This window comes from Dipodomys merriami, unplaced genomic scaffold, assembly GCF_024711535.1.
Source record: "Dipodomys merriami isolate MVZ:Mamm:240054 unplaced genomic scaffold, mDipMer1.0.p SCAF_16, whole genome shotgun sequence".
Taxonomy (NCBI): Eukaryota; Metazoa; Chordata; class Mammalia; order Rodentia; family Heteromyidae; genus Dipodomys; species Dipodomys merriami.
This window is the reverse complement of record NW_027202937.1, coordinates 20,626,178-20,639,568: the sequence shown is the minus strand read 5'-3', so window position 1 is coordinate 20,639,568 and position 13,391 is coordinate 20,626,178. Positions and strand designations below refer to the sequence as shown.

Here is a 13,391-nt window from a genome sequence, read left to right as displayed (position 1 = left end):
GCTCAAGGCTAGCATACTACCGCTTGAGCCACAGTGCCACTTCTGGCTTTTTCTGTGATTAATTGGAGATAAGAGTGTCACCGACTTTCCTGTCCAGGCTGGCTTCAAACCATGACTCTTAGATCTCAGCCTCCTGAGTAGCTAGGATTACAGGTGTAAGCCACTGGCATCTGGCCACGTGACTAAGCGTCAGGCATTGGCTTGGCCATTCAGGCACTGGCTTTCAGTACTTGTGGTTACAGTTATGGCTATCACCTGTCATAGTTGCTGTCTAGGAGTATCAGTGACATACATGAGTGTTCATTAATAAAAGTGTTTAGCTGGGTACCTGTGGGTCACACCTGTAATGTGTGACCCACAGGTGTGTATATATTCAGGAGACTGAGGTTAGAATGATTGCATTGAAGCCATCCTGAATACAAAAGTCTGTGTACTATTTTCTCCCCAAGTCAAAAGCAGTGCTTGTGGCATGGCTCAAGTGGTATAGTGACAGCCACAAGTAAGAAAGCAAGCCCAGTGAGCTCAAGGCCCTGAGTTCAAATCCTGCCCTCCGTAAAGTGAAACAAAATAAAAAATGTTATAAAAGTCTTCCTAACCCAATGCAGGTATTTGTCACTTTGAAATTTTCCCTTTAAATCTTTACCCCAATGGATTTATATAGTCTTGTTGTTGTAATGGTAGAGACAGATGATTATTTGTACATATCTCACATTTTACAATATTACATTGTTTGAAATTTTAGCACCCCCATGTTGAGTTGTATTTAGATGTGAGTGCCAGCAAATGACTACCCATAGGAGTAAGACTCCTCACATCAGAACGGGGATACACCTGCATCATACGGTTCCAGCCCTCATCTGCTTTCTCATGACTGCTTGTGTCCAACAGGTGCAGAGCATTGATTATACTGGAGATGAAGTGCAGGTTGCCACGATAGATGGTGCAGGGTATTGTGCACAAAAGGTAAGCACTGTGATTCCGCTGGGGTAGAGCCCTCTGCTGCCAGAGGCCTGGGGAAAGAAAAACTGCCTTTGCCCATCACCTTGCTTTGTCTTTGGCACTCTGCCACGACTAAAAGCCTTGTTGAATTTCTGATGCATTGAATGTGCCCATTTCATTGTGTTTAAGTGTGCCAATCTGATTTAACTGATCTAATACCGTTCCATGGCAAATGGACTTACTTCTGTTCCCCGGGATGTGTTCTGTGTTCTGTGTCCCAAGAGTCCAACAATGAAATTCTAGAGGGTAGTTCAGTGCTAAATGAGATTGCTTAGTATGTAGGAGGCCGTGGTGGTGGTGGTGGTGGTGGTGGTGGTGGTCGTGGTGGTGGTGGTGGTGGTCGTGGTGGTTGTGGTCGTGGTGGTGGTCGTGGTCGTGGTGGTGGTCGTGGTGGTGGTCGTGGTGGTGGTCGTGGTTGTTTTTGTCAGAAACTGCGACTCATGGTACCTGAGCTTCGCTTTGGCTCATTAGCTGGTGCTCTACAATCTGATTCATGCTTCCAGCCCCTAATGTGTGAGGCATTGGGTTCCATCCTCTGCACTCCTCCAGTTTTTTTTTTTTGTTTTGTTTTGTTTTGCTTTGACAAATAATTTTGGAATACTATACCTCTCTGCTTTGAGGGATATAGTAAATGCTATATTAAAGAAACCTGTTGTGCTTCTGATTTTTTTTTTTAACACAGAACCCCTTTTGGATAAAAAAAAAATCCTGTTTCATTTGAAACTAAACTTTATACAACCATGTACATTTTTACGTAATTTAACTTTTTCTAGACAGCTAATGCTGTGAATAGTAAAAAAGTACTGCTGAATCTAATAACCTAAAGTCGTATTCTGATTTCTGTAGTATTATAGAACAAAGGTGCTAATTTGTTTGGGGCCGAAGGGATTTAATTTATCTTTAGAAGTTATGTTTGAGCTGGAGACATGGCTCAAATGGTGGTAGAGCTACCTGCCTTAGCCAAGAGCAAAGCCCAAGTTTAGTTATGTCTGAAGTGATGATGAAAAAAATCTTTGAGGGCAGAGTGTGGTGGTATTATGCCTGTAATCACAGCTGAGAAGTAGATACAGGAGAATCAACAGTGCTACACTAGCTTGGCAATAAATGAGACCTGTTTCAGAAACAAGCCAGGCATAATGGTGTGTGTCTATAATCTAACCTGTGTGGGAAGTAAAGGAAGGAAGATTGTGGTCAAGGGCCAGACCGAGCCAGCCCTTACCTGGAAAAAAAAAAAGGCAAAAGGGTCTGGGATCTGGTTCAGATGGTATGGTTTAGGTGGTAGAGTACTTGTCTAGCACAAATGTGATCCTTAGTTCAAACTCCAGTACCACCAGGAAAAGTTTTTGATGAGTTGTCACTAGTTTCCTGGTGAGCTGGGTTTCTCCTCATCTCCTTTTCATAGTTCTTGATGTTCACATAGAAATGAAGAATTAAGTGTCACAGGCAGGGCCTGGAGTGTGTGTTGGGATGAGGCTGTCCTAATGTTACTGCTGTCACCAGCTAGCTGGACACTTTGGATTAGCAGTGGATCTCAGCACGGGCTTCAGGTCAGAAGCATCTGGAGGTTCTTGACTGTGGGGATTCTGGGTGGGTTGTGTTGGTTGGATATTTTAATTCTTATCTGTGACTCTGGGTGTGTGGCTTGCTGAGGCAGGCCACAGTGGCCTCATCTGTAAACTCCTAAATATTTATGATTTCTTAGTAATCAACTTTTTTTAAGTTCTCTCTTTTGGCTTAAACTTAGGTTTCACTGTTGTCTCTTTAGTTTTTTTGCTCGAGACTGATGCTCTAGCATTTGAGTCACAACTCTCCTTCTGGTTTTTTGATCGTTAATTTGAAGATTCTCACAGACTTTCATGCCTGGTCTGGCTTTGAACTTCAATCCTTGCAATCTCAGCCTCCTGAATAGTTAGGATTATAGGCCAGAGCATCAGTGCCTGACTAAAATGTCACCTTCTAAAATTGCAAGTCAGCTGGTGATTCAGCCTCTGGTATTTGTAGCTTTCAGTGTCCACGACACTGTGCCATTTGGGCTTCCTTTGCCTGGTCAGCCTCTGCTGACCATGGCTGGACACCGGCTCCCTCTGTGTTCTGGCATAGCTGCAAGCCGCACTTTGAAATGTTGAAAGCAAATATTTTTATTTGTGTGGCTAGTGCTCCTCACAGTTTGTCTTGGAAGTCTCCCCAAATAGATGAGTGAAAGCATTCCATCCCGACAAGAGACCAAAATCCTGCCACAAAGTGTAACAGAATGTAGCCAAAAACCTGCCACAAAGTGTAACAGAATGTAGCCAGTTTTTACCAGGGTGTGTTTATCATGGACTTGACTTGCCCAAGTTCTTGTGCAAAAGCATAGCCCTTCTAAAGAAAGTTTTGTCAGTAAGACTTCTGGATAGATTTCCTTGCAGTTGTTAGGAGTGAATCAACTCAACCAGGTCTTGCTTGCTGATTGTTTTGTTCTCATGGTAGCTCTAAAACCTGTAGACAGATCACCAACTTTGGAAGATAGAGACCAAATTTTATACTTCTAAAATTTTCACATTACAGATATTATAGGAAGAATTGAGCTGTGATCCCAGTACCAGTACCGGAAAGCCTTTGAGAAGCAGGGCATATTGGTGTTCAGCTTCAAGTCAGTCATGGTTGATTATCAAGTTCTACAGATATTGGGCCCCAAACACACATACGTAACACACAGAATCACACTCCTCCTCTCCCTTTCCACCTTCTCCCTTTCCTGCCCTCTTTCCCAGGGGGCTGTGGCCTGGCTTCACTCTTGCCTTGCAGCCTCTGCTGACGCACAGTGGTCCAGGTGTCAGTTCTTCTGCAGCAAGGATGTCAGAGGTCCCAGGTTGACTGTGCGTGGTGTGATGCTGAGCACAGTAGTGATGGCTTCCCAACTGTGTAGTGGTTCTGGAGCTAGAACCTTCCCGATTGTGTAACGAGGCAGTGGTTGTCTTTTGGCTTTGAAGGGCGAGTTTTGTTTTTATTTTTGTTTCTGTTTTTAAAAAATAGTCTCACTATGTATCTCAGGATAGTATGGAACTTGAGATTCTCCTGCTTTTGGCCTCTAGTGCTGAGATTACAGGTGTGTACCACCACATCCAGGCTCAACTTAGCATGTTTGTGTGTGTCTATGTGTGTGTACTGGGGCTTGAACTTAGGGACTGGAGGCCCTGAGGATTGGTTTGTTTTTTCCTTTTTGAGTATCAAAAAAAAAAAACTGGGGCTGGGAAGGTAGCTCAGTGGTAGAGTGCTTGCCTTGCATGCATGAGGCCCTGGGTTCGATTCCTCAGCACCGCATAAACATAAAAAGCCAGAAGTGGCACTATGGCTCAAGTGGGAGAGCACTAGCCTTGAGCTGAAGAGCTGAGGGACAGCGCCCAGGCTCAGAGTTCAGGGCCCCACAACCAACCAAAAAGCAAAACAAAACAAGACTATTGTCTTTTTTTTTTTTTTTAGACTGGGTATTGAACTCAGGATGTTGCACTTGCTAGCAAATGCTTTGCCATTGAGTTAGAACTCCGCCCTGTCTCTTAGTTTTTTTGCTCAAGGCTAGAGCCTTAACAGCTGTGGCTGGAGCCTCAGCCCCACTTTTGGCTTTGGTGGTTATTTGGAGATGAGTCTCACAGATTTGTCTGCCCAGGCTGGCTTCAAACTGAGATCGTAAGATCTCAGCTAGGGACCATAGGTGTGAGCCACCAGCACCTGGCTGAGCCAGGATTCTTATTAGCCACCAGAACATGTATGCAAATTCTGTGTGGATGCCACTTCTGCTGAAGCAGGCCCCTTTGTGCAGCGAACAACCCGCATGACTGCTCATCAAAGCCCTTTCTCTTGCAGTATAACATGAGAGGTTGTTGATGACTGTCTTGAGTCTGGACACGAGAAGAATGTTCTTCCTGTGTTGATTTTCTTGGAAACTGAGTTGTTAGGTCAACTGCTTTATGCACTGGTTAACTGCTAATTACTTCCCACAGGTTTTAGTCACAGTGCCACTGGCTATACTACAGAAAGGAGCCATCCAGTTCAATCCGCCATTGTCAGAGAAGAAGATGAAGGCCATCAACAGCTTGGGTGCAGGCATCATTGAAAAGGTGACCTGATTTACCTTAGCTTCAGAACTTGGAACTCATGGTAGATAACAGGACTTAGAATGTAATCCAGTGTCATTTTTGAAGACAAATGGAATTTATAGGTTTCCTTTCCTTTTGTTCTTGAAGAATATAAAAAGATATTATCAGTTGTTGACTTTGAGAGTGAAATTTGATATTCAGAATCTAGATTTGCTATAAGTATTTCTTTGTGTGCTTTTTTTTGTTGTTGTTGATCTCTCCTTAGCCCCAACGAGGACAGTGGCTTACTTCCTCTTCCCTTAGATACCAGCAAATCTGAAAGTAATGAGTGTGGAACATACACATTAAGCTTCAAGCACAGCCTTAGAAACATTTCATGCTTTTAGATTAGCCTGTAGGTCAGTCCTGCGCCACACCATTATCCAAGGGAATGTAGAATGAGGGGGCATAAAAAAAGCAAGAAGTTGTCAGTTAGGCAGCAGTGTTTCATTCACTCTATAATCTTAGTTACTCAGGAGGCTGAGATTAGAGGATTGTTTTGTGAAGTAAGCTTGGGCAGAAAAGTCTGAGACTTTGTATTCAAAACAACCAGCAAAAAAGCAGGGCTGGAGGTATGGCTCAAGTGGTAGAGCACCAGCTGAACAATAACCAAAACCCAGTAAGCATGAAGCCATGAGTTCAAACTCCAGTTTTGCCCAAAAAAAGGGAGGGGGAGGAGGAAAGTAGGTACAGGACATAGATCAAGTAGTAGAGTGCCTGTTTAGCAAGCTCAAGATGTGTGTTCAAATTTTAACCCCCTACTCCCCACCCCCACCTCAAAAGGGCAGGAAGCTCACAGAACCAAGATAGACAGGAGTATGGACAATGGGAAGATTGTTTTTAGTAGTTGTACAAAGGGGTTTTAGCTTGTCAGTTTGAGTATCATCTTGATCAATCATCTTGATCAATGTCAACCTGCCCATTCTCGGCATCTTCCAATACCCATTTTCACTTACAACATGCATTGAATATTATGATTGTATTCCCCCACCCTTCATGATTTCTTAGTATTGTTGCAGGTTGTCTCTAGTGTTGGCCAGAATTGCTATGTGCAGGGTACTGAGACATCTCTCTTTTGCTTCCTAGATTGCTTTGCAGTTTCCATACAGATTTTGGGACAGTAAAGTTCAAGGGGCCGATTTCTTTGGTCACGTTCCTCCCAGTGCCAGTCAGCGAGGGCTCTTTGCTGTGTACTATGACATGGATCCCGAGGTAAAGCTGTGAAATGTGCTTTAACAGTCTAGTTGTCGGTTGTGTGCTAGCCTAGAAACAAATGAGTATCATGGAGATTCTGGATGTCACTTTGACTGGGACATTTTCTTATGGGAAAAGAACTCCAGTGTTTTGTCTTTTAAGTACTAGTGTTACTTAACAGGGACAGATAAGCTGGTGAAAGCTTATTTGTGAGCACAGTGCATGAGTGGCCTGAGACTTCCTCTGACAGACTTCCAGAGAGTGGGCAGAGCAGGTCCGGGTGCGGAACAACGTGCAGTAGGGAATGAGACAACTCTGAGGATGTCCAGTGCAGCCCTGTGGCTGCCACATTCAGGAATCCCAGCTGCTGCTGTCCTGCTTTCCTCTCATTCTCAGTATGTCTTAAGGTTTCATGTGGGAACCCAGTGCAGGAGGTCTCATTGGCATTATTTTTTTCTCCAATTTCCCCTCAGTCTCTTCCTGCTACTTCGAAACAAGCTTTCATAAACAGCTCAGGGCACCCTGCATTTCATAGTCTGAGCACTGAGTGTTTTGGGTTTTCTTTTCTTTCTCTTTCCAGGAGAGAACAGTACAGTAATGTACTGTTGAGTACATTATTGAGTCTACCCCTCCTGGATGAGTAATGTGTGTGAGAGAGCATGGAAGGACTCAATCCGAAGTGAGGATGAGCCAGTGAGAAGCAGTGAGGCCCTTGTCTGGAACTGAGCATTAGAAACATTTGGACCGGAAGCTTTAACTGCTTTTTCCCTCTGTGCCTGCAGAAGCAGCAGAGCGTGCTAATGTCAGTGATCGCAGGGGAGGCTGTAGCATCCCTCCGGACCCTGGATGACAAGCAGGTGCTGAAGCAGTGCATGGCCACCCTGCGGGAGCTGTTCAAAGAACAGGTCAGACACACTTGCTGTGCATGTGCTCTTTGGGGCAGGTGGGATCGGAATCTTCTACATTCTTACCGAGAATGAACGAAGGGAAACAAGACAGGAGGGTCAGGTCCTGTGTTCCAGCATCCCTCTTTGTACCAGCATTAGCTTGTGGGACTGCTCTAACTACAGTACACCATACTTAGTGCTCTGGAGGCTGAAGATGTCAACAGGGTGTCTCTTCAGAGGCTTGTCCATGGATTACAGATAGTTCTTATCTCTGTCTTCACATGTGTTTTCTTGCTGTCCTTATTTCCTTCTCTAATAAGCAGACACTAGCCAGACTGCTCTAGGCCCACCTTACTGACCCTATTTTAATTGCCTCTCAATTCAGTTATATTCTAGGAAACTAGCGGTTAGGACCTCACAGGAATTGGGGAGAGGGGGGTGACATACCTTGTGTGTACACGCACGCGTGCGTGTGCATGTGCACATGCACAAACATGCTGGTCCTGAAGCTTGAACTCAGGGCCTGGGTGCTGTCCTGAGCTTTCGAGCTCAAGGCTAGCCCTCTTACCACTTGAGCCACACACAGCTCAACATCTGGCTTTCTTGGTAGTTAATTGGCAATCAGAGTCTCAGACTTTCCTGCCCATGCTGGCTTTCAACTGTGATCCTTAGATCTCAGCCTGCCAAGTAGCTAGGACTACAGGCATGAGTCACCAGCACCTGGCAGTACATTATTTATAAAATTGCCCTTTTGTTTTTCTTTCCCAAATTCTGCACACCTTTCTCTTGCAGGGCTGTTAAGACTTGGGATTTTCTGAAGATTCTGTACTTATCCAAGTCCTAGAAACTTGGACAACTTTCCAGAAGTTTCTTACCTCTACATAGGCAGTCTTTTCTACTAGGAACTCAGTGTATTTTATTTTTGCATGTACACCACACACACACGTACATTACATGTACTTTGGAAATTTGTTGATAGTTTTTGTTTTTTTCTAATTAAGAAACAAGTGAAACGGCTCCAAAGGTTTGTGAGTTAGAGAAAGCGAGGGTTATCCATCCAGGTTATGTTGCCATTGTCCTGGGAAGGTCCAACTAGTGATGTGGTTTGTAACGTAGTAGTTCCTTGCTTCCGTTTTTTTTTTTTCCCCTGAAGTGTTTGTGAATTAGTTTGGAATGCAGTATTGTTTCCAGAAAGGTATTTTTCATGGTGCTGCTGTCCAAGGTCACCTGACAAAATTGTTCTGAGAATGTAAGTACATTCTTGTGCCAGTTAGGTGAAGCTGGTTGGGAATTCCAACGTGTAACCCTGTTGGCACCACCCTTCCCTTTTCTACCTTGGGTGGAATCCTTCCCTCCACCCACAGCTCCAGCACTGGCCAGGCCATGGGAAAGGAGGGCCTGGACTCTTAGCTCCTAGTGTGACCTGCTGTGGGGAATGTCTGATACAGGATTAAGTGTAGATGTGAGGGGATTGTGTGTGGCTGGTACAGTTTACAGTAGGTAGAGCATATTGCATTAGCTGTCTCAGAGGCTATCAGGAATAAGTGTTAGGGAGAAATGTGCATTATGCCACGTATGAGAGTTTTGTGTTGTGTTGTGTGTACGCATGTGTGCCAGTTCTGGGATTTGAACTCACAACCCGAGTTCTGTACTTGAATTTGTTTTTACGTAAGGCTTGCACTCTACCACTAGAGCCACAGCTCTCTTTCCAGCTTTTCTAGTAGTTGACTGGAGATGTCTCTGACTTTCCTGCCTAGGCTGACTTTGAACTGCAATTCTCAGATCTTAGTCCCATGAGTAGCTAAGATGACAGGCATGAACCATTTGACACCTGGAGTTTCTTTCTAAGCCTTATTTTGTTTTCTATTGAATGCAGGAAGTCCCAGATCCCACAAAGTATTTTGTCACTCGGTGGAGCACAGAGCCATGGATCCAGATGGCTTACAGTTTTGTGAAGACATTTGGAAGTGGTGAGGCCTACGACATCATAGCCGAGGAAATACAAGGAACTATCTTTTTTGCTGGCGAGGTATTTATCTTGTATTTTGATCATTTTTTGTCTGAGACTTAATACTCAAACTTATTATCTGACTCTTAAGTTCATTGGCAGGTGCCCCTACCACCTGAGCCATGGCTCCAACCCCTTGTACTTTTAGTTCTTTAAAGTGATAACTTGTTTAAAAGCCAGATTAAATACTGTTTTTCTTTGTTAACATTTAAGGCCTTCTCAATACTGAGTCTGCCTTCATATTCACATCATTTTTAACTCTTCAAGCATCTCTTCTGGACTTGCTTTTCCATCTTAAAATCAGGTTTATATTTATCAGAATTACCTTTGTCCTGTCAAGGTCCTCTGCATTATTCTCCAACGTGGCTATCTCGCACTGTTAAGATTAGAGTTAAGATTATGTTTATGTTGCTTCTTGATGAGTCAGGGTTTTCATAGATCCCATTGTTGCACAGCTTCTTCTAGTGTTTTGGTAGTTGAAATGGTTCTTTTGATCCTTCGTTAATTCTCTGTATCTCCTCCCTTTCAGTGAACTCTCAATCAAGCATGTCATCTGGCTTGTTGGTTATAGCTTCTGGAGGCCCCTTTGTGCGGTCCCCTGCTCTGTTACTTTTCCTTGATTTCTGTTGAAAAACTTCCTCATTCTGGTTTCTTTTTAAAATCATTAAGTAGTTGTACAAAGGACTTACTCAACTCGATTCTGATTTCTGATCCTGTGCCTTGTTTTGTTCCTTGTGATTTAGAATCATGTCTCTTGATAGCGTTTGCTTCTGCTCACTTTTTTTTTGGGGGGGGGGGGAGGGTCTGGTGTTGGTCCTGGGTGCTGTCCCTCAGCTCTTCAGCTCAAGGCTAGGTTCTACCACTTGAGCCACAGCACCACTTCTGGCTTTTTTTTTTTCTGCTTATGTGGTGCTGAGGAATCCAACCCAGGGCTTCATGCATGCAAGGCAAGCACTCTACCACTGAGCCACCTTTCCAGCCCAGATGTTTTTTTTTTGGAGGGGGGTCCTGTCGTGGGGCCTGAACTCTGGGCTGGGCCTGGGTGCTGTCCCGCAGCTCTTCACCTCAGGGCTAGCACTCTATCACTTGAGCCACAGCACCACTTCCGGCTTTTATTTTCTGCTTATGTGGTGCTGGGGAATTGAACCTAGGGCCTCATGCATGCAAGGCAAACGCTCTACCACTGAGCCACCTTCCCAGCCCCTGCTTCTGCTCACTTTCTTCCACTTTGTTCTTCATACCCCAATTTGGAACTCTTGTAACATCTTATCTAACACCTAATATTTTCTTCTATACTATTATCCATCTCTTTGTCCTTCTGTGGAAAACTTTAATTGCTCATCTCACCAACTAGCTTTTAAATTTTAGCCCTTTGAATGCTTTCTTCAGAATGTTTTAGCAGCAGCCTCTGGCTGTTTAACAGAGGCCTCTTTAACTTGTTTAACAGAAGCCACTAAAGCTTTTAGAGCCTTTTGTTTTCTCTTCCCTCCCTGTCTTGCTTGATCTTTGCCTGCTACATGTCTGAACACTGCTCCATCCTTGGATGTCAGCTTAGACCTGAGTGAACCACTTCTTTAAAAGCCACTTGAAGCTGCCTGTGGTTCCTGCCTGTAATTCAGCTACTTGGGAGTCTTCAGGTTTGAGAACCACAGTTCAGAAGCCAGGCTGGGCAAAAAAGTCTCCCAATTAACCACCCAAAAGTCTGAGTCTGTGACTTATGTGGGAAAGTACTAGTCTTGAGCAGACAAAGTTAAGGAACAGAGCCCAGGCCCCGCACAAAAAGGGCACATCAGGGTCACAAATAGGATACAGAACCTTTTTTTGTATACCAGTTCTGGGGCTTGAACTCAGGGCCTGGGTACTGAGGTTTTTTGCTGAGGACCAGCACCAGCACTCTAACACTTGAACCATAGCTCTCCTTCCAGCTTATTGGTGGTTAATTTGGAGATGGGGTCTCAATTTTCCTAACTGGTCAGGCTTTGAACTGAGATCCTTAGATGTCAGCCTCCTGAGTAGCTAGAATCACAGGCATGAGCCATCTGCACAGAGCTTTAACTTTTTCCTTTGATAGTTACTACCTCATCTTCTAAAACCCATTTTCTGAGGCTTTTTAACACTGTCCACTGCCCTTATACTTAGTACCACTACTTTGTGGGACTGCTAAATACATTGCAGAATTTGGCAAAGCACAGAGATATTCAGGGGCTACTGTGCTAATTTGACTTGTTACTGATGGCTGCCATCTCTATTTTAGGAGAATCCTAAAGTCTTAAGCTCATTTTGCCGTTGATTCACTTTGTTTACAATCTAACATGTAATTATATGTAATTATTTTTTACAGGCAACAAATAGGCATTTCCCACAGACTGTTACTGGAGCATATTTGAGTGGTGTTCGAGAAGCAAGCAAGATTGCAGCCTTTTAAATAGAACTGGCCTGGACTCAGCTTTGGTGCTCCAAATGGGAACATGTGAAATGCAGGTTAAACCTCTATTTCCTAAGGTGGGGAATGTTTCTCTGGATAGCGAAGTTGTAATGTTTCTAAATGACATGATGAAAATGTCCTCACTTTACTACTCTGAAAGCACTGATTCTCCAAATCCTTCTGAGCACTTAGGTTTAATTGCATTTTCTATAGGTCCAACTAGTGCTAAGTCTTCTGAATTTTGGAAGGCAGAATATAACCTTGAGTTGAGACCTTGGATTAGGATTCTTCCATTTGGAGATGCCCTTCAGATTTGACATTTTGTTTAGCTGTTCAGTTTAAATCATTAGCAAGATAAAGCCATGTGTTTTTCCCTCTTTCAGAGTTTATCAGTGTCTTTACCAATGAGCCTTACTACTTTTATACAGCTCCAACATCGAGCTTTTCTTAAAATTTCAGTAGAATTTTCTTTTTGAAAATCAGAGTTGTAACTCTGATGAAACTTCTAGACTACTTCTTCCAATTGGATATTCAAAGTATCTTGTGGCATTTTTAAATCCTTAAAATGGAAGCTTTCATTTCATTTGAGTATGTGGTATAAAATGTGGCCATCCTACTACAGGTAGAGCACACAGCTGTTCTTAAAGCCACTTGTCTTATACCATACTTATAATTTTGGCAACTACTAGCAAAGAAAACTTGAATAATTTAACAACCTTCCCCCTTGTTTAAGTAAAGGTTTGTTTCTAGGAATACTTTTTGCATAATCATGTCCAGTTCCTCCCAGGCAAGTCCACAGAACCATCCTTGTAAGCATTTTATAAGCCATATTAGCCTGAGAACATGGCATTTACTTTTTCCATATCTAACAAAGAAAATATTGGTTTCAGGGTCTTCCAGATGCCTACTTTGCCAAGAAACCTGTTTACAGACTTTAATAATTCTTTAACAAGGGGGCTAAGATAACTTTAAAGCCACGTTTTCAAAATGTTAAGGTATTTTTGAAATTTAGAATTGCTTTGTAAGCATAAAATCTTTATTGAATGCATGTATAGAAGTTTGAGTATACTTCTCCCACCCCCAATCACAGTAAAATAGAAAGCCAGCCAAACAGCTGTGCATTTCTGAGTTAGCAGTTAGAGCATTGATAGCTAAGTGGTTTAGACTCATTGGTACTGATTAGGAAGTGTTCTGTATTAAAACGTTCAAATAGCACATGTTTGAAATGGTTCACAATAAATTATTACTTGTTTTTGGGCACTTAAATTTAAATGTGAAGCCATGCTTCAAGTAGGAGAAAACCCAATAAAGGTGTATTTAATTTTCTTCCCTGTCTCAGTGACCTACTTGGACATTTTGTTCCTTAAGGAACCTATGTACTTTTGAGTTTCTCTAAATGTTTTTTGGTCTAAATGTTTTTTGGTGTTGTGAATTTTACAAACTGGGCAGTCGTGATATATACACCAGAAAGTGATATAAATAGTTCTGAATAGCTGGGTATGTAAAACTGCTTAATAAAAACCAGACTTTTTCAAATGCTGTTTGCATGTGCACTTATTAAGTAGATCTACCATCACCAAGAATTTCCACACACCCCAATTCCTTCTCACACCTCCCAATGCCCATTAAATGGTCTGAAATGAAATGTTAACTAACTTTGAGCAGGGGTGGGGAACCTTTTCTGCCTATCACAAGCAGACAGGATGAGGGCAGCCAGTAAAGAAGCATGTCCCCATCTTGTACCAAATGGCCTATAGCGTTAA

The 13,391-nt window shown here is 43.1% G+C and overlaps 1 protein-coding gene across 2 annotated transcripts in view; it reads left to right on the top strand.

Moving 5' to 3' along the window:
• Window positions 1-13,164, top strand: part of Kdm1b (lysine demethylase 1B) — a 57,796-nt gene extending 44,632 nt beyond the window's left edge. For both annotated transcript variants that reach the window (XM_070024483.1, XM_070024484.1), the window contains 6 exons: window positions 889-963; window positions 4,980-5,096; window positions 6,201-6,326; window positions 7,091-7,213; window positions 9,072-9,224; window positions 11,545-13,164. In XM_070024483.1, the coding sequence (XP_069880584.1) occupies window positions 889-963; window positions 4,980-5,096; window positions 6,201-6,326; window positions 7,091-7,213; window positions 9,072-9,224; window positions 11,545-11,628 (678 nt within the window). In that variant the 3' untranslated portion in view covers window positions 11,629-13,164. The remainder of the gene's footprint in view (window positions 1-888; window positions 964-4,979; window positions 5,097-6,200; window positions 6,327-7,090; window positions 7,214-9,071; window positions 9,225-11,544) is intronic.
• The last annotated feature ends 227 nt before the right edge of the window (window positions 13,165-13,391 follow it).